This window comes from Sceloporus occidentalis, unplaced genomic scaffold (genome assembly GCF_023333645.1).
Source record: "Sceloporus occidentalis isolate IW3139 unplaced genomic scaffold, rSceOcc1.0.p SCAF_6, whole genome shotgun sequence".
Taxonomy (NCBI): domain Eukaryota; kingdom Metazoa; phylum Chordata; class Lepidosauria; order Squamata; family Phrynosomatidae; genus Sceloporus; species Sceloporus occidentalis.
The window spans coordinates 13,775,575-13,797,538 of record NW_028316986.1 but is presented as its reverse complement, the minus strand read 5'-3'; the positions used below and the strand labels follow the sequence as shown (position 1 = coordinate 13,797,538).

The 21,964-nt window shown below is 39.7% G+C and overlaps 1 protein-coding gene across 7 annotated transcripts in view; it reads right to left on the bottom strand.

The window, feature by feature from the left end:
• The window catches only part of CCDC88A (coiled-coil and HOOK domain protein 88A), a 131,003-nt gene that overhangs the window by 22,600 nt on the left and 86,439 nt on the right, over positions 1-21,964 (bottom strand). For all 7 annotated transcript variants that reach the window (XM_089528887.1, XM_089528889.1, XM_089528890.1 and 4 more), the window contains exons 18-25: positions 20,692-20,868; positions 19,412-19,573; positions 17,538-17,815; positions 17,246-17,389; positions 15,535-15,721; positions 14,370-14,515; positions 7,798-7,890; positions 7,457-7,671 (exon numbers count right to left, since the gene is read on the bottom strand). In XM_089528887.1, coding sequence (XP_089385013.1) covers positions 7,457-7,671; positions 7,798-7,890; positions 14,370-14,515; positions 15,535-15,721; positions 17,246-17,389; positions 17,538-17,815; positions 19,412-19,573; positions 20,692-20,868 — 1,402 coding nt within the window. The remainder of the gene's footprint in view (positions 1-7,456; positions 7,672-7,797; positions 7,891-14,369; positions 14,516-15,534; positions 15,722-17,245; positions 17,390-17,537; positions 17,816-19,411; positions 19,574-20,691; positions 20,869-21,964) is intronic.

The window sequence follows — 21,964 nt, the reverse complement described above, 5'->3', positions numbered from 1 at the left end:
TATGTCATAGCATAAGGAAAAACGGAAACGGGAAGATGAAAGAAAAAGGGGAGAAGAACAGATGGAAGTTAAATGTTGAAACGAAGGACAGAAATGAATGCTTGCACTCCCACTAGGTGCTGCTTACCAAAAGCTATTAACCTCATGTTGCTGAATGACAATGGAACGTGAAATCTCCGCCATGAAATTTTGTTACAACCCAAGAAGCTCTGGAAATTACATGTGAAGGCCATAAGCAACTTTCACAATTTGGAATTGTTAAGTGCTTCAAAAAAACCAAACCAAACCAAAAAATCACCATACCTCAATAATCAACACGGATTTGTGAAGAAGGAATCAGAACTCAACAGGTTTTATGAAGTCATGAATAATCTTCAGAACTGTATGTTTAATAAAACATTCTTCAATAAGTACTGCCACCATTCCATGCTTCCATGTAGCTGCTAACTTTCACAACATTAATTTCCAATTTTAAATCTTACTAATTTGAACCTACTGGTACTTTGTTTCATTCAGCTGTCAACAATAGAAATAGTAGCAGTGAAGCTCTCCCTGTTGTTGTTTTTAACACAGTAATTGACCTTATGATAGCTGGTCAAGAAATCAACAGAATGGAGTACTGTATAACTATAATAATTACTCAAGATCATTACTGAAAACAACAACTCTTGATTAAGTGGTTTACCAAACATGCAGTGGAGAGGAGATGGTATCAAATAGTTAAATGATGAATAATACAGACAAAAAATAGGGACAATGTGAGTACACTTAGATTAAGCATGCAACATCCAAAAACCAAATTTTGAAGTCTCATATTATACAGAGATTTCAAAATTTTACTTTTGCCAGGAATTTTGTGGCCTACACTTGAAGGTCTGCCATGGCCTCTGGGCCTCAATTTCAGAAACATTTATAAGTTTTTTTAAAAATGCAGAATTGCACTTTCACAGACTCCAAGGGGTGAGATTCTCTATTTAAATGCTATTTCACAGATGTAGTTTCTAAAGGCCCCAAATAGCATTTACACTGGTTGCTTAGAAACAAATGGATGTGAGCTTCAAAGGAGGAAAATGGGGTGGGGGTGAGGGTCTCAAGTCTTTTGCAGTTGCCCATCACTGCTTCACAGCGTGCCAGAATATATGATTTGTCATATTAGTATATGTGTCATATTCCCTTTTCCTGGTTAAACTCGTGACAATTGTTGTAGCAACAAAGGGCAAAAATACAGGGTCTCCACAAACACACATTCTGAAACCTTTTAATGCATGGGAAGACACACAATACAATATCTGTTTGTTTTTTTAAATTTAAACCTTGTACTGCTTTGTTAGTCTTTGTTCCACCACTCCACCCTTTCTTCTTGCCACTTACATACAGTTTTTGTCCACAACCTGAGTACAAAAAATTAAAAACTGATTTCAGGAAGGTATTGGCAATAAGTAACATCTGCCTACTGAGTTAACACTGTAACAGCTCTCCTAGTAGCACTAACTGCTCGCCTTATCCCAATATCAGCATTACAATGGGAAATTAGAGCTGCACCCTAAGCCTTCCATTCTGATTAAACCTACACACACACAAATGAAGTATAAAATAAGTGTGTTTTGCATCATACTGCAAACACCTAACTTTGTATAATTCAAAAGTATTGCAACAACTTTTTTGTAACAGGAAAAAAGTGTAGGTCTACAGTATTGCAAAAACTGTTATTTTATTTTTTAAATTGGGCAATTCAAAATAAATGCAGACCTATTAAATGCACCTCAGCTTCTATAAATATCCACACGATAATATCTCACTCACAATTAGGAGGACAGTTCTAATTCTACTGGCAAGGGTGATTCCACAATATTTTTATATTGCAAAATTATCTAATTTAAGGTAAGTTCATACTTTTGGAAATGAACAATCAGCTATATTTCTGGCGTCAGATTCACTGGATATAAACATAGTAAATCTACTAATAAAATATGCAAATAAGTCATAATTCTACTACTAAATTTCAGCAAGATTCATTGAATTAAAATTGTGAATGAACACATAGGTAAGCCCCACTGATTCACTGAGTCTACTTTGGCTGTGATAAATAACAGGATTCAGGTTGGTGCACCCTCGATTATCATTCTCTTCTAAGGTTGGTGCTGAAGAAACTATGTATCTGGACAAATTTTCAGAGATGCTTTATGGAATGAAAAAATACGTATGCACATGGATGCACTGACTTACAGGCTGATCAGATAAAACAGAGATAGGCCAAGTTCAATCTAGAGGCCGTTTTGATATCCTTCAGGTCCATATGCCCTGCCCCCGCAACTCCAAATGGACATTCACACCCAGAAGCATCTCCATGTTTTCAGCTGTTTGGAGGGGATTCAGTTTTTTTAGTCAAAAAGAGGCACAGAGGAGATGGGGCAATTACATATAAGTGGCACATAAGGCTCCCTCAGCAGCGTTTCAGGACTTGATCTCCCATTGGGAGAACAAGAGCTCATTACTCTAGATCAGTAAGCACAAACAGAGCTTCTTTGAGTTTGCAAAAGTGAGAATTCCTGTAGCTGGAGGACAGCAACTGAGTACTAGATCGTACAGCAAATAGTAATTGCTGAAGCAATGTTAAAGCTAAATAAAGAAGTAAAACTCCTAAACTGGTAAAAACTTTATCTTCTGGAAATTCTGAGGCCTTAATTTCAAGCCTTATCGCGCTGCAAACAAAGCTGCCAGGCAGCGAGAAAATCCGTTTGGCAAAAGGGATGCAGAGACAGTAAAAAAATGCTTCTCTGCTGCCGCCTGCCAGGTATGTTTGCACTCTGATAAGGCACTTCTACTGTTAATCTCAAATACAGTAGATCCTAGATCCAATGAATTGTTGGACTCCAGATAAGTGCTGACTTAACAAGTTACCACTAACTGAATGAGTCAGTGTTATCTGGAATGAACAAAAAAAGATTTAGATCTAAAACATTTATTTCTCTCCTGTCATAGATGGCACAAATAAATGATATGCTGGGAACGTACCATAAATACCCATTTCTAGATGCTGAGAAGGAGACATCCATGTGTGGGTTAAACCATATTGCCACCCAAGCAAAGCATGGGGTCTATTACTGAAAGCTACATTTATTACATAGGCCTCTGTCTCTTTTTCCAGTTCTTCTCATAGCCAACTCAAAGATATGTAATTAAAACAGGAAGAGACAGAAGACTACTAAGAGATATAAGCATTGAATTTATACAAGCTAGAAACCTTGTTGCCAACACTTTCTCCTGGATCCATTCTGGCACTCAATTAAAAGACTCTGGTGAAAAGGTTAAAAGTTTATGAGACTAGTCAATATCTCATAGATACATAAACACCTAAAATCTGTCAACAAATATGGAAAGCCAACAAATATGGAAAGCCAAATGATGGCCCACATATTGGAAACACTCTCTCTCTCTATATTAATCCCCAAGAAGGGGGACACCAGAAATTCAACAATTACAGGACCGTTGAATTAGTTTCCTATGCAAGCAAAGTGTGGCTCAAAATTATACAACAAAGCCTCTTACCATATATGGAGCAAGAAATGCCAAATGTCCAAATGCCAGATGTCCAGGAAAGGAAGAGGCTCTGGGGAGCATATAGCAAGCATATTCTGGATAACAGAATGTACAGTACCAAAGAATTTCAAAAGAAATTCACCCTGTGTTTTATAGACTATAGCAAAGCATTTGACTGTATGAAACACAAAAGATTATAGATAATTCTTAAAGAAATAGGTGTGACACAACATTTGATTGTTCTGATGCAAAACCTGTACTCACAACAAGAGGCTACTACAGCGCGTCTGCGTCATACGCAGACGTGCTATACGTGGCTTTCAGCTTACCCTGAAAGCTGCATGAGTGAAGAGGAAATGGCATGCACGCCGCACAGCACCGCATGCACGAACCCCATTGTTTACAATGGGGCTCACGTATACGCGAACATGGTATTTGCCTTACGCGGGTATGTTATCTGGAACGGATCCCTGTGTAAGGCAAGGGCACACGGTATTAGAACAGAATACGAACAAGCGGAATGGTTTCCAACTGGCAAGCCTGCACCTTATCACCCTATCTATTTAACTTGTATGCTGAGCATATCATATATAAAGCAGGATGAGTTTCTGAGATATAAAAATTGAATGAAGGAACATCAATGATCTAAGGTATGAAGATGACAATATATTACTAGCTGAAAATAATAAAGATTTGGAATGACAGAAAATGCAAAGGCTTTACAGCTGAACATTAGGAAAATGAAAACCGAGACCACAGATAATTTTCGTAACTTTAAAGACACTCAAATAGTTCAAGATTTTCCATACCTTGACTCAACAGTTAATCAGAGCATATACTCCAGTAAAGAAATCAGAAGAAAACTAGGACTTGGAAGGGCAGCTATGAAGGAAGTAGACAAGATGCTGAAGTATAAAAATACATCACTGAATACTAAAATTATGACCATCCGTTCTACAGTATTCCCCATTTCTATGTATGGCTGTTAAGAATGAGCAGTGAAGAAAGCTGTTAGGAAGAAAACTGACTTACTTGAAATGTGGTGCTGAAGAAGAGTTCCATGAATACCATGGAAAAAAACAGACAGGTCATAGGACTATATTACATGGGGAAAATGGGGGGGGGGGGGGACTGGAGGTTTAAACAGTGATTATCCTAGGCAAAATGAGAATTCACAATTAAAGTTTCCATGCACACTGCTATTAAACAGGCAATGAAGGCGTAATAAAGAGGCAATAAACAGCAACCAATCATTTCCGGGATTTCCCCGTGAATAATTTGTTGCTGTTTATTGCCTATTTATTGCCTGTATAATAGCGGCATCGTGTGAAAATCGTGCGAATTCATGCTTTGCCTGGGATAATCGCTGTTTAAACCCCTGATTTTGCCTAATTTCTGCCATGTGATAAAGTCCATAGAGCAGATCAAGCCTGAAATCTCCCAAGAAGCCAAGATGACTGAACTGAGACTGTCACATTTTGGACACATAACAAGAAGACAGGGCTCCCTTGGAAAGCCAATTATGCCTAGTAAGGGAGAAAGCAATAGGAAAAGAGGTATGCTGCATTCCAGATGGATAGACTCAATGAACGAAGTCACAGCCCTTAGTCTGCAAGACCTGAGCCAGGTGATTGAGGACATGGTGACTTGGAGGTCTCTCATTCATAGGGTTGCCCTAAGTTGAAGTTGACTTGACAGCAGCTGACAACAGCAAATATAAGCAACTGAATCATTCTCCTTCAGGAGACCTTTGCTAGTGCCTATTCAATATTCTTTGTGGTGCAGTGGGAGTCTATCCTAGATCTTAAGTACATAAACAAGTTCATTACATGCCAGAAATGTTGGGATGAAAACATTAGAACCATATTAGAGACTTCCCATCATGCTGGATATTGGGCCCCTGTTTGTCTGATGAAAGCCTGCTTTCATGTTCCAATTTTTCTGGCTCACCAAAAATCCCTCTTTTGCATACTCTAATTCTCATTTCAAACTTCTTCTTTTGGGCTGTTATCTTTTTATTTGTACATTTACAAATGTGGTGGTGAGGGAACCGACTTTATATTGTTTCAAATAGCTCCTGGCTGATGCAGTAAAGATCACACATACGCCTCTTGAGAAGACTCATGAAAGAAGCCTTGGAAAGGAAGATTTCCCCACTGGGGCCATGACTACTGAGGCAGGGAAGAAAGGGCGGTGGATGAAAAATGGGGAAAAACAAAGGCAGTGAAATAAGAAGAACAAAGATAATTTCTTTTTAGAAGAAGGAACACACTATGGAAGGACAACAGAACTAGCTCAGAAGTGATTAGCTAAACAAAACACACCACCAGAAGAAAGGTTTTGAGAGGAACAGGAAGAGTGAGTCACTGATGATGTGGGCTAAGGCACAGCAAAGAAGAGGGGGAGGAGCCAGGAATATATGCAATAAATCAAGGTTTTTCATTTGTACAATTCCTTTCTTGCAGAGGATTTAACTCAGGCATCTATGTCTCCTTTGCTATGTACAGAAAATGCTGAAATGTCTAAGTGGAAACAACACTGGACAATCTTCAATAATTACTAAATCACAAGTGAATTGGAACTGTAAAAAAATCTGAATGTTCTGAAGTACCATAAAGGAGAAACGTATTTTTAGTATTTGCATGGATATATAAATCCAAGTAAGAATAACTGGGCTTTAATTCAAAAAGACTGACCATTGAAATCAGTTGCATGTATGCATGTCTTACCACATAAAACATTCATTTAATAAAAAATACAGTGCTTGTTACTTGCCTATCTCTGTAATAGAATCTTTTCTATGCCATTCATTGTGTGCTTGATGAACAAGACAATATTTAGGCATCATTTATTCCAAGAATGGTATATAAGGTTATTCAGGTCCTGTTTGTATAATTTCTCACAAGTTTTCATTTCATCCAATGGCACTGTTCTATGTAATATGGCTACAAGAAATTAATATTGGACTGAAAAGTCCAATAAATTACCTGAACTATATAAATTCACTACCCATCAATGAAGTTAAAATACTTAAGTGATGTATCCGGTTCTGCAATTCAGGCATTACAATCCTACCCATGTTTAGTCAGAGCTAGGTCCCACTGTGTTGAAGGGGCTTTATTCCTTAGTAAATTTGTTTAGGACTGCCTTCTTTTCAGATTATGTGTTTAATATTTAGATTTACAGTTCAATATTGTATTTTGCAACTATACTAATAAAATGATATATGACTACAATTAAATACCCTCTGTCAGTCTAGCTTCACATACCAGTGCATTGATGATACAATGTGATGAAAAGGTATGGTTATGGAGTAGGAGAAGAGATTCTGTAGTGCTGGACCTGTTGCTTCCACAAAATAGTTATGGTGGGCAATGAGGGGGAATTCACATTTCTAATCAGGCTGCCATCTAGGCCCATAACTTTAGGGAAACAGATAATTTAGCAGACTGCCTCTTCCATGCATGCTGGAGTAAGTTTTGTAGTGTATCAACTCCATCAGAGAACCTCATGATGCTCATAAACATGCAGAAAAAGAGGATAAATTCAGCCATAGTGTAAACACGTTAATAAAGCAGCATGTTACAGAGAGACCTATATAATTAAATAGTGGAAATGATATGAATGGATGAGAAGAAACAGTACAGAAAAGAGCAAAATTACAGGTAAAGGAGGTATCAATTTTACTTGTGAACGTCAGGTCTTACCAATTTTTTTCAATCTGTTATGTTTTTTAAAAAGCAGTATAGCCCTAAAAGACCATTGCTCTGCTGTATGGCTTGATTCTGTACTCTTGATTATGCAGAAAGTTGATAGATTACTTTTAAATTAACAATTTCCATGTACAGTTTGAATTTTTAGCCCCATTTGAAAACATTAAACATTATTTCTTATTAAAATTAGGCAAATTACTCACTACTGCTTTTTTTAGTTCCCATGGTCTGTCCTTCTTCAAGTGAATTTGAGCCCACGGAGGAACTATCTTGACTGTCCTGATGTGGGAGCTGAAGGAATCCCTCACTAGATTCTGAGCGTGTCGGTGTCATAGTCAAAGACTTGAGGCGTTCTCGGTTAACTTCCTTCTTTGATTTTATAAGCTTCCTCATTTTCAGGGTGATCCAGTTGCCCCTTCTTTTGAAGAAATGAAGAGGAGTGTTAGGAAGTATTTTGATACTATAGCTTTTAAAGTAATTTGCTTAGCAAACACTGAAATAGCTGCAATAGAAAGAAAATGAAGTATATATAGTAATGCATTACCTTCTTGGAGGAGATGGTTCATAAAATTTATACTGATCCATTATCTTTTCTTCTAATTTCTCCTTTTGTCTTCTCAATTCATTTAGCTTGTCACTGTAAAGAAGAATGTTTCAAAAGTATGTTCGTTCCTGCAAAGTTGTTTTTCTTTTGAATTTTTAATCAAACTGTCTTAAGAGACTTTTCAAGGTAACATGTAGAATAAATCTGTGTTTTTTTTACTTATGTTAATGGGCATCTGTACCTTGCCTCAGCATAGCATGTGTGTCATTAAAAAAAAAAAAAAAAAACTGACATTTTCCCAGCATTTGAGCTGCAATCTTTTTTATGAAAATGTTTGCACCACGTATAGGGTTGCCATATCCTGCCGGGGGGCGGGACAATCCTGGTTTGGGCGGTGCCATCCCGGTCCCGGTCCGGTTTGGCGCCCAAACCGGGACGGCCCCGCCCACCGCGGCCACCTCAGCTGCCGCGGCGGCTCCAAGGCCTTGCTGAGGCCTGGGAGGGCTCTCCGCGGTTGGAGCTCCAGCCGCGGAGACGCTCCCTCCCGGGCCCCAGCGAGGCCAGGGAGGAGGAGGAGGAGGCGGCCGCTTCCCACCGCGGCGATCACCGCGATGAGGGGCGGCCTCCGCCTCCTTCCCAGCCTGGGAGCCGGCCGAGGCTTGCTCCCAGACCGAGAGGAGGAGGCGGCCGCTTCCCACCGCGGCGATCACCGCGATGAGGGGCAGCCTCCGCCTCCTTCCCAGCCTGGGAGCCGGCCGAGGCTTGCTCCCAGACCGAGAGGAGGAGGAGGCCGCTTCCCACCGCGGCAATCACCGCGATGAGGGGCGGCCTCCGCCTCCTTCCCTGCCTGGGAGCAGGCCGAGGCTTCCTCCCAGGCCAGGAAGGAGGGGGAGGCCGTTTGCCACCGCGGCAATCGCCGCGATGACAGGCGGCCCTGGCCCTCCTTCCCGGCCTCTGTGGAGGCTTGGGCCTCCACAGAGGCCGGGAAAGGGAGTGGGGGCCACCCGCGATCGCGGCGATCGCGGGTGCTCTCCTCCCTCCTTCCCGGCCCCTATGGAGGCCCAAGCCTTCACAGAGGCCGGGAAAGGGAGTGGGGGCCGGGAGGAGGCTGCTTCCCACCGCGGTGATCGCCGCGATGAGGAGCAGCCCTTGCATCCTTCCCGGCCTGAGAGGAGGCCGAGGCTTCCTCCCAAGCCAGGAAGGAGGAGGAGGACAAGGTTTTAAAATGTAGGACCTTTAAAAAAAAAAAAAGGTCCTACATTTTTAAGCCTTGTCCTACATTTGTCCCGGTTCGGAGCTCCTCATTTATGGCAACCCTAACCACGTAGAATAAGGATGAATATCAGAAGAAATGCCTAGATTGTACCTGTGATAATAGTGAAAAACAGTAATTAAACACAAATTGATCCCACACTCTAGCCACATTGTGAATTGTAGTATTTCACAACTAGGGTGAATTAATATCTGCCCCACAAGCCTCATGTGGCCCCTACAATCTCTTGTTGGTACTGAACAATCCATAACTTTCATTTTTAGCTTCCCCAGTATCACTGCTGATATTCTATTCTACCAATGACAGTTTCCATGGAGGACTTTTTTTCCTTCCTTCCTTCCTATATTTTCCTTACTACCAGCCACCCAATGAAGAAACTGTGGCCCTCTCCTCCCAGTTGCTGATGCAGCTCCTCTTTTACACTTCCTCAACCACTAATACTTCCACAAATCCCCTTTCTGCTGCTGATCTGGCTTACTTAAAAAAAAATCAGCAGGGAAGCAGGATTGAAACAGTCCTCTGAAGGCAGCAGCATCAGTTTATGCAGCCAAACTCAGAGGGCCTTCTCATTCTTGCTTTCTCAGCAATCTGACCAGTGTTGCAGCATCACACCTTAAATAGAGACTCTTACTTAAAAGAGTAAACAAAGCCCATAAAATGGGCTCTTGATCTTAAACTATGAAAAATTAGGGTAACAGAAATTGGGGTACATGTATCTGAAATAGATTTAGTGCATAATAAGGAAATCCACAATAGGAATAGAAAGGAAATCATTTGAGAAAAGCATCACTATGGTGGGATGGAGTACGTTGTTTAAAGCAAACGGAAATGGAGAGTTTGTAAGCTGTGTGTGCATACAAAGAATCACAGAGTTGGAAGAGACCACAAGGGCCATCTAGTCCAACCCCCTGCCATGCAGGAAATCACCATCAAAGCATCCCCAGCAGATGGCCATGCAGCCTCTGTTTAAAGATCTCCAAAGAAGGAGACTCCATCACACTCCGAGGGAGTGTGTTCCACTGTCGAACAGCTCTTACTATCAGGAGGTTCTTCCTAATGTTGAGATGGAATCTTTTTTTCTGTAGTTTGAATCCACTGCTCCTGGTCCTATTCTCTAGAGCCGAAGAAAACAAGCTTGCTCCCTCCTCAATATTACATCCTTTCAAATATTTAAACAGGGCTATTATGTCAAATGTTGTAAAGTTTATAACACACATAAAGACATACACAGACAAACACAACTGAGAGTATGAATACTCCCCATGGAACTACCTATTTAACATAGAATCATAGAGTTGGAAGAGACCACAAGGGCCATCCAATCCAACCGCCTGCCTTGCAGGAAGATTCAAAACAAATGGCCATCCAGCCTCTATTTAAAAACAGTAACATTAGTTAACAGTAACAGAGAATGGGAGGACCACAGTGACTATCTGGGTAAGGGGGGAACAGCAGCTGCTGGTTCTACTGCTACTTGGACCTTTGCCTTCCAAGTGCCTTCTAAGAAGCAGAGCCCTCCCTCCAGTCCATCTGCTTTGGTCCAGGCCTCAGAGGGACAGAACTGTTGGATCTGATTCCCTTCCCCACCACCATTCCCTTGTCCTTTTGTGTAGTGTCTTTTTAGATTGTAAGCCTGAGGGCAGGGAAACGTCTAATTAAAAATAATAATAATTGTAAGCTGCTCTGAGAGCCTTTAGGGCTGAAGGGCGGGGTATAAATACTGTAAATAAATAAATAAATAAATAACCATCATTCTTCCTCAAAACAAAGGTCTGCTATTTCATCCACCTTAATCTTAGTCATCATTTGTTGAATTAGGTTTTAGAGCAGGTATTCAACCTCTCCAACACTGATATGCAACACTGATATCTGTCTCCTTTATATAAGTAACAATACAAATACTCTTCTACAGTGTTGGAGGAGAGGTAGGGTACCACCTGCAAACCCCAAATCCAATCTGTAAGGATAGTGTATAGAATGATATTGACACTGGAACAAGACTAACATGAGAATAATCCTTTAAAAAAAGTTTCTTGGACTGACTTTCAAGTATTTTGCAGCTGGACTGAACCAGTACACCAGCCTCCCCCCCTCCACAGTAATCATATTAGTGAAGCAAACAGGAACACATAGGTTTGAAAATGTCCATTATCACAGCTCTCTGTAATTGCAAGAGTATACTGCTTTGGCAATCCATGACCCCTTCCACACCAGCTCCATAACCCTGACTTTTAGTACGTGTGTCTTTACCAAGGTTGTTTTTACTCCGTTCCATTCAATTTGTTATTTTTATTTTTGCTGTAATTATGCAATCACGGGGGGGGGGGGGGGAGGAGGGACGAAACCAATAAACAAACAAATGAAAAGGCATAGAGTAAAAACAACCCGAGCTTGATTGGGAATAGAAAGGGGGAGGGGGAAGAAGAGGAGAATCACCCACTCATGCTATGTGACTGCTGTCAATCATTAGAGCCATGAAAGTGACCTATCACACTAAGAGACTAATGGAATAGGAGTAATATTAGGAGCCTATTGACAGGTTGTCTCAGTCAGCGGAAAGATGTTCTACAGAAACAAATGAAATGAAAACCAGCAACTGAATAGTCGTGTCATGGGATAAATATCAACCAAATATGCTAATATCTTGCTTTAAATCTGATTTACTGCCTATGGTGATAAAGTCTATAGAGAACCTAATACCATATATCTCCAGTTTTCACCTTGTGAAAAACACCACCATTTGTATGTCTTCTAGTTCATGTCACATGTTTTTTGTGCTGCTTCTCTTCAGGATGCTAAAATCATCTGATTACTGGCCCTGAATTATCTATTTTTTTCTTGCAGTTGTTCAATTTACAGGCTGTCTGTTTCAACCAGTGAGGGGCTGAAGGATGAACCTCTGCTTCATGTAGCAAATTTGACCTCACTGGCACTCATATTGGCAATCTGAGCCTTAAAGAAACTAAGAAAGTAATAAAGGGCATTTGTAGCCAGTACAGAGCAATAATAACTGCCTGAACCCTTTCACAGTAGCAAAGAGTTGGAAGAAACCTAAGGGCCATCAAGTCAACCCCCTGCCCAGCAGGAATACACAACCAACGCACCCCTTAAAACTCTGACTTATTACCACTGTAGGGAACACATAAATACAACCCTATTATCATATTAAGGCTAGCAGATCTTGTCCTTTTGCATCTGAAATTCCGGCTACTTTATTGGGGGTGGGGGACTCCCTGGTTTCCTCAAAACAGAAGCTATGCTGAATATCTTATCTTAACTATTGAGTTCCTGAAGTACTTAGTTATTTTGCTTCCCTTACACAATCCTAAAGTTTCTAGCACCTTCTACATAGTCCTCTGCACAAAAAAGTCTATCTGAAGCCACCTCATTTTCTGCCCCTATAGCTGAAAATTATACCCTTCATTCAACACATTTTCCTCATTTTCTTGTAGGTCATCTTCTCCACTAAATACCTCTAATGCATCTACAGCCAAACACTTCCTGAATACAGTTTTGAAAGCCACCCTTGCTTTAGCTGGGATTTGATCATGCAATTCCATGTTTATTTCTGTAGTTTTTAACCAATCCACCTCAGCTCACTGACATCAACACATATTGCACTTTCCTTTACAAAATTTCCCCTTGAAATGAAATCACTATATTTTATTAAGATAAATTTTCTGTGACACATTCATCAGATTGAATGTAGAATCAGAAACAATGAAATTCATTCAACTGAAATTAATTTGAGGCAGCAATAAACACATTAAATTGCTTAAATGCAGACTGCTTTGTGAAGTGCCTATATTTGCTTGATAAACTGGTGAGAATATCTGCACCACAGACTCTAGTTCCCAAATACTCAAATTTTGAACCCATCTCTGAATTCTGCCTGTGTTAATTGTCTCCCCTAAATTTGCTGTCAATGAGGGGAGAAGTATCACACTTTTGCTCCACAAGAAGTATCTATTGCTAAGGCAAGAGCTTTACAGCATATTGCTTGTTTTTGTGTATTTATAAATATAGGATGCCTGTAATCAAAAACAGTCTGTTGTGCACATCACTAGACCACACAGGAGCACTCTGATTTTTCTGCCTCATCAGATGTAAATGGACTGTTTTTGCATTTGATGTTCTGCCCAAACCTTTATACCTATGCAGATCAGTCTTTCATCCCTATGGCTATTTCTGGATACTCCAAATGATAACCCCACCTATTCTTCTAAATTTTCTTAACCAATATGGTGGACTGATACCCAATAGTTTGGGCAGAATGTTAAATATTAAATGCCAGAGCAACATTATTTCTATTTTTTTAACTGCACTCATGGGCTTACAGAGGAACAGTCAAATGAGCATTAGATGGGGCTGACCCTTCACTTGTTCTCCTCTGCTTTCCCACCCCTCTTGAGGGAAGTAATGGATCCTATCACACCTAGATTTCAATTCCAACCCCTTTCTTTTCTTCTTTGAAATATCTGCAGTGTCTGATGTCATTATTACCACTAATACAAAAAGCATGTAGATGTAGCCAGAGCAAATGTGTAAGTTTTTTTCCAATGGAAAGAATGAAGTACATTAGGAAAAAAATATTAGTAAACTAAAAGGAATATTATAGACTACAATACAAGAAAAATAGCAACAGAAAGTGAAGAGAGAGAAATAATGAAATTAATCTAGCTGACAAGGGAGGGCTAAAAAAAGGTGGAGAAAAGACATAAGAGACCCAACGGAAAAATCACATGTCTCTTGTCTTTCTGATGGTGGTGAGTTGGACATAACCCAGGTGATTGTGGACGGCTTTTTTTGCATAATCCAGAGGATGCTTTTAAAAACAGTTTTGTATATTCAATCAATTCATTCATAAAATCACAAAGGCTGTATTTTAAGGAACTTAAGTAACATTATGAAAACAGCTTGCTTATAACTCATAAGAAATCTGATAATAATTCATAATGAGAAATATGCCCCTTTCCCTAAATTTTGGCAATTTAAGGAATAATCATTTAAGAGTATTCAGCACTGAACATATTTTCACAGAAAAGCCATGAACAGAATCCAGTTACAAATAAACATTTTCATCTGCCATTAATGAAATGCATCAAACTAACTTATATACAATTTATTTCTATTTCAATAGCCAACTGCAGTTAGACTGTATATAACTGGTAGAATTCAGTGCTACAGAGATATTAATCTATAGAATCAGTATGTAGAAAGATCTTGAAGAACCTATGAAACAAACGGAAAGAAAATGTTGGCAGCATGCATACAACTGGTTCACCTTTTTGATACCTACATATATTGCCTTTGTTCAACATGGAAAAGATCTTTGCTTTCCATATTCTGTTCTAATAATGTTCTGTTCTGAAGCATTAACGTCTGTATTTGATCCAGCAGATGTCTGTTTTCTTCTTCCAGATTTCCTTTCAGCTGGCTAAGCAACTGTTAAAATGCAGAGAACACTGTATTTTATGGCAGGAAGTGTGCCCAACATTATTTATAAATCTCCAAATTAAGAAGAAGAAAAAAAAGACAGAAAACACATCAAACAATGCAAGTCTGCATTTAGGAAACTGAAAATGTTCTTAACTGCATTTACTCCTGTTAAGGCAGGAGCAAAGAAAGTGCAGCGTTTGGAGCACATGTGGCTCCCAGGGCTCCTCAGCACCCCACAATGTTTTGGAAGAACTTTTTTGACCCAATATGTCTCCATACCCGATTTAGCTATATTGCCACCATCCCCAGGCATTTTGGAACCAGGATTTTTTTTTTAATAACAGAAAACGACCCAGCAACTGAACATCTCATTTTCCTGTTTTTAAAAATGGCATTTACTGGATCTAAAATGGCCCATGAAACACATAAATGTGGCAAAAATTGTTTGATGTCCCATGAGGGCTGGCTGGAGCCATTTGGGGGCAAAAATGTTCAGATTTTTCCTCCAAGGGTGGAAGGCAGCAAATCATGGAGCAACTCCCCAAGGGTCCCTCTGGAGGTCTAATATAGCCTTCTAATCTCTGACAATAGCCACTCCTGAATAAAGGAAAGCATGTTGCAGGATGTGTTATAGTCTTAGGCCTCAATCACATATCATTCTTTTTTTACTTATATAGGAACATGTTCAGAACTATTACAATAAATTCCTGAAACTAGTACAGTAATAGGTTCTAGACACACACACACACACACACACAAAAACGGAAACTCACACTATTCAAGCCCCATAGACTTGAATGGAGTGCGCCCCCACAATTGTGTGAAGGGCGTGTGCTGCGGGGGGGGGCGCCCTATTGAAGATCTCAAGTGTGCGAGAAAGGAGGGGTGACTAATTCTAACTGTTTTAGTAAAGCCAGAGAAATACAGTACATGTATTACTGTGAAAATGTAAAGATTATGTCTGTATTTGATATTGCTTCACAAAGCTAAAACAATATATTGTTGGAGCAACATAGATCAATTACCTCACACTGATTATTCAGTTTTGTATATGTGATGTCTAATTGTTGATATTGTTCTTTAAGCTTGGAGAATTCTGCTTCCAATCGTGTTTGTTCTAGTTTTGAGTTGTTAAGTAGTGTTTTTAAATTTTTATGATCCATTTGGAGAACTGCATTCTCTTTCAAAAGTTGGGTGTATGTATGATTTAATCTGTAAATTAAAATGGTAAAAAATGAAATTAAAATAAAACAGATCTTCACATAATTAAAATGACTGAATTCATAGTAATGAAATAATTTCATATATCCCATCAAATTGCTGAGATGACAGATCTATTAAAATAGCAGTGTTCACAATGTTCCTATGACCATGTGCTACTAACATATTATTCATTAGTTGGCTTTGTCTTAGTATTTGAAGTTTCTAATTTTTATACACGGGGATTGAGATTAAGTTGATTAGTCCTCATAATGCAAAATATACCCAGAATATTTAATAAAATTACAACACAGTCTTATAAATCAAAAAAGCTATTGAGAAAAGTACATCAAAAATGTCCCCCTAAACTCAGAGAGGGGTCTCTGTAGCCCTAGAATTCTAGTGTTCAGAGGTTTCCCTCTCTTTTTCAGAGCCATTCAGAGTGCATAGAAGCTCAACACCAGGCTTGGCAGGGGCAGAGCTGAAAACCCTGTTAAAAATTCTAATGTACCCACAACCATACCAAACTCTGTGTAATTCCCTAAACAGGTGCAAAGCAACTGGATCTTGTAGCACCTCTGAGACTATCAGAGAAAAGAAAGCATCAACTTTCATAGACTATGGGCTGAAACAGACTGCCTGGGTGAGGTGGCATAAAGCCGCCCCACCCAAAGACAAATTGGGGCCATGGCAGCCACATGCCGTGGCCCCAATCTGCTGAGGTGCCAGCTCAAAAAAGGAGCAGTTTTCAACCACTCCTTTTTCAGTTGCAGAAAAAAATGCCTTTAGGGGCCCTTCTACAGCCCCGTGATGGCTTCCCAGCATGTTGGGGTCTTGAAGCATGTAACCACCATGCTCCCAAGATGCCCGGAAGCCGACCAACATGTGGCTGCTCTGGGCACCTTCAGGGTGTCATGGGGCATATGGCGTGTGTGCATGCCATGCCTCCAAGCCGCCCGGAAGGTGGCCTTTAGTGCCGGTCTGTATCGGTCCCATGTCTACTTTATCAGATGCATGAGACAGACTATGAGTCTTATCACACTAGAAAAAAAAAAGCCTGTGCCTTATCATATGATGTAGGTAGCTCTTCAGTTCTCTTCCCACAGGAGATGTTTATCAAACTGATTTTACCAGCTAGACAAAACACTTGCTTGACTATTGTCTCCTGCAGGAAGAGAACTGAAGTGCTACAACATCATGCGGTAAGGCATGGAGAAAGACACTACCATCCAGCTCTGTTTTGGCTTTCTTTGCTAGTGCATGTCTTACAAAAGCTTATGCTACTAACTTTTTACTCTGAGTTAGCCTCAAAAGGTGTTACAAGTTCCCTTTGCATACTGATTCAGATTGACATGTCTATGTTTTCTTCCAAAAAGAAGCTACAGTTCCTATCTGGCAATTGTCTTTCCCCCCTAAAGTGTACTCTGCAGAACTTGCAGGGGTGGAGCTGTCCCAGGTCCCTTTCACATGCCTATGCAGATTCTAGGGCAGCACCATTAAGAGTCAGAAGATCATATATTTATTTTATTTCCTTACCGAGAATTTTCCTCACAAAGTTTTTTGTAGTCTGCTGCTACAGTTTCATGTGTTTTATTCTGCTGCAGCATTTTCTCCTGTTCTGTTTTGAGAACCTTTTCCAGTTCTTCTAACTGTACTTTTTGTTTTAGCAATTGATTATACCTGTTGATTACATAAAATGATTAATTGAATTCTTATGTATTAGTATAGAAGTGATGAGAAATGTATTTTCATAACGTAATGTAAAAATATTATAAACCATAAGATTTTTCAGCATTAATCTTTACATGGATTAATACATAATAATCACCTGTCTTCTAAGTCTTTGTGTTCCACCTCAAGGTTCTTGTGTACTGATTTAAGATTTCCATGTTTGGAAATGAGAGATTCATATTCAGCAGCTTGTCTTTCATGAAGTTGTTCCAATTTTTCATGATCTTTGATTAGTGAATCATATAGTGATCTCAGATCTTCACGCTCCTTGATTATGGATTCATTTTCATTTTCCAAAGCAGACTGCTGAATCAGCAGCTGTGCATTCTGGTTCATCAGAGATGTACTTTGTGAATTAATAGCAGAATTTTCTACCTACAATTGTTAAAAATAGCATCTGACAATGAATAATTAAGTCTCTTTTAATGTGCAAAATCAAAATAAACTTCAACCACCAGGCTTACAATCTAAAGACATGACACACAAGGACTCATAATTCATCTCAGCCAGGATTCCTCATCAGGGTACCTCCAAAGGTTTTGGCCTACAAAGCCCATCAGCTTCCTGGAACTATGGCCAATGGCTAGTGATTATGGAAGCTATGATCCAAAACATGCAGTAGGATATAGTTTGAAGGATGACTAATCTAAAATAACATACTTAACAATTTCAAATCTAGTTTCCAAGTGTATCAAGCTGAATAATTTCTTCTGCCTCTTTAAAAAATGCTGACATGAAGAAATAAGACAGCCTTGTGGAAAGGGATGAATCCCATCATGTGTAATCTGAGCTTCCAACACAACAGGGAGACAGGTATGGAAAACAAGGATGAAACAATAAAAGTCCAAACAGCACCATAGGGAGCAGGGAACGATCAAAATACACTTCCTCCTCATTCTTTCAAGGCAAGGGTTTTAGTTGCAAGAAGTGGGAATATTTGTACATTTAAACCCAGAAGCTACTATAAATTGTTGTCCACTCTGGCAAAAAGAAGAAGCATCAACCCAACTTGAGGCCTACTTGATTATATGACCCTGAGGGAGAAATGGGAGAAAACCAGGACGAAGCCACATTCCAGGGCAAAAAACTGAAGCAAAATAATGTCCACGTGCTCCACTTTAATGCTGAAAGGGCGCGTTATCAGCATGACACAAATGCGGGAAGGCCCAGGCAGCTTATGGAAGTGGTCTGAGGCATGCACCCTTGGGCTGGTGAGATGCAGCCACTGGTGCCATTGCTTGTCATACAGGTCTTTTGTCAATTGTATAGGCACACGAGTGGCCATCTGAATGATTGACCCATCGCACCACTGAACTGTCACAAACCCCATGACGTAGAATTACAATAAACACAGCATACTGCCAATAATACAATGGTTGTAATAAAAACATACACAAACTAGACAGTCCAACATAGGGCAATGGGGCGAAGGTGGGGGAAAAGGGCATGTATGGGGAACCTCCATGATTGTGCTTCGACTATGTGTCACTGGGCACCCTGATGCACTGTACAGGTGGTGTATCACTTGTGTGACTGTATGACAAGTCACATGCCCATTCATGCGGGGTGTCCAGTGGGATGGCAGCTGGGCAGAAGAAAGGAGGTAACTGGCAGTCACAGGTGGTGTGCTTGTACAATGGTGCACATGCACCGGGGGAGGGGGGGAACCTGAGCAGCATGGCTTGATGCTACATAATGTGAATTGCCCATGGGTGTTTGGTCCATTGTGGGAGTGGGCTGTGCAGAAAGCAGGTGCCCTCCTTGATTCAGGAAACTCTGGAGGCAACCTGGATTTTTCTCTCCATCTGCTCAGCCCCTAAGAAAGATGCTGTCTATCCAATAAACTGCTTATGTTCAATATGTATGTAGTAAGCATCCCACAAAAAACATAGGTACCCATAACAGCAAGACTTGCATTTGCAAACTGTATTTTTGTGGACTGATAAAAATATAGATTTATAAAAACAGAACCTGAAGCTTAGCATTCTGTGTTTGCAGGGTTGTATTTTGCTCCTGTAAGGAAACAGTCTGTCTCTGAAGTGACAAAATCTGAGCTTGCAAATTATTGTTCTGTGTTTCAAGTTGCTTTAGTTGTGTTTTCAAGGCTTGCTTCTCTGCCTGCAGAGTTGCATTCTTTACAAAAAAAGGAAAACTATATTAGATACATGCATCAATTAAGTGAACAAAACACTGATTACATTCAGGGCTCTAATCTATTTGTTCTGAGTGCAATATTTAAATACACGTATCCAATAAAATTGTAGAGTAGGCCAGATAAAAAGAATATGGCAGAGTACTATAAATGAGAACATATGTACTTGGGGAAAGTGAACAAAAAGAGCATCTTCCTAAGCAGAATGTATGACTCTCCATAATATGTTTTACACATTTAGACCTCTTCTCTACCAAACTCAGGCAAATCTGGAGACCAGCTATGATTGCCTGGAAGAAAAGTAATGGCAGTTGGCATTAAGCTGTCAACTTTTACAAACACGTAGGAAAAGAAGCCTGAAAGATGCCAAAATTATTGTTCATAATGCACAGCAAGTAAAAAATCTGTGGATTTTACATATGATTACTTGCCTAGAGTACATCAGAGGATTCAGACAGCAGAAAACACATCTTGCAATTTAATTTGACTGCATATGTCATTTTTCACACCTGTTATTAACTTAGATTCATAACAGCTGTTCATGATTCTCACAAAGATGAAAAAGTGTGTTAAAACTCATTAGTGTCAACCTCCCACATGGCAATAACTGGTTACATGTACAACCAAAATAAATTTACAAAACATAGTAAACAGCAAGCACTCTTCAGTACTGACTTGTTGCTGGTTATATCAATGTTTTTCTTATTTTCCAAAAATCCAGAAAATAAGTGTTAAACTCACACTGGGCTACTGACATTCTTCCATTACAGTGAGTTTCCCCATCCCCTGATTCCATGGATTGTCACTCAGACTGAAAATCTACTTTGAAAGAGGAGATGGTGAAGATACAAGGAGGATATATCTTGAAGATATGGAGATGGGGAAGAAAGGATTGTCCCTTCCCAGATACAGTGACAGGGAAAAAAATCAACAATGGAATAACATCACTGGACCCAACCCATAACACAAGAACAAGCTGATTTATTACCCTGATATTACGCTGGTAATTATTCTGATGGAGAAGAATGTGACTAAATATATTTTACACAGTTTGGCAATTTAAGTCAAAATGGTTCAAAGAATCCCAGATATTACTCACATTCCTCTCAACCTCAATTAATCTATCTTTAACTTTCAAAAGTTCTCTTGTAGTTTCTTGACTCTCTCTTTCCCATTTACTGACAGACTGACTGTCTTCACCAGTTTTTGAAGAGCAATTCTGTACCATTTTTTCCTCTTCTTGTCTTTGTTTGAGTGCTTCATAATTTTTTTTCACCTAAAGACAAATTAATACGATTTTAGATATATAAAAGAAGGTGCTAAATTGTATGTTGATATCAGGATGAGAATAGGGCAAACATTATTCCTATTTCACTTTGTCAATAATCCCTAATTTATACAATGAAAAGACAAATTATAAATTGAGGTCCCCCCTCGCTCCAATCCTAGACTGCAACTCTGTTAGCCCTAGCTGACACAGCCAATGTTGACAGCTGAGTTAAAATCCAACATCTGGAGGACCATACAATAGCAATAGAAAGTACATTTCTATACAGCTTATCGGTGAACTAGCATTCCCTAAGCAATTTACAATGTATAAGCCAACTGCCCCCAACAAGCTGGGTACTCATTTTATCGACCTACGAAAGGATGAAACGCTGCGTCAACTTTGGAGCCCTCCTCTAGGATTGAATTTACAACATTGTGGCTGCAGTACCTGTCATACTGGTAACACAGTCTTGAATGAGACTTCAGTATCTATACCCAGGAACTAGATACCAATGTGCAGTGAAGAAGCTGGACTGGACAGCTCAAAGGTGAAGAGATTTATTTACAATGCTAAGTAAAAGCTATATACAAGAGCATGAGCTGTACAAACAAACAGTTCTTCTGACTCACAATGGCTATATCACAGTAACTCACACAGCAATTCGCCAACTACTTGTAACCACTATCACCTACTAGTTTACCCCTCATTATTTACTTTAGACACAGCTTTATATATCCTTGGCTGATGTAACTTCTCCAGCACATGGCATAAGCCATTTGCTCATCCTGCTGAGTCATACACACAAAAGGTGTATAGCAGAATCCTCAAGGACATTTATCTACACGTCCTGGCCTTGTCAGACACACCACACACACACACACACACACACACACACACACACACATATATATTTATACACAGTGACCTAGCAATCTTACAGAAGTTAATTTTCCACAGCCAAAATGGCTAATAGTACAAACATTTAACCACTGTGCCACCAGGGCTCCCTTTTCTTTTTCTGTGGTAAGAAATAGAATCCAGGCCTCTCTGTATTGTTATAGGAATATTAAGTATGTAACAGTATCAATATTCACACCATCAC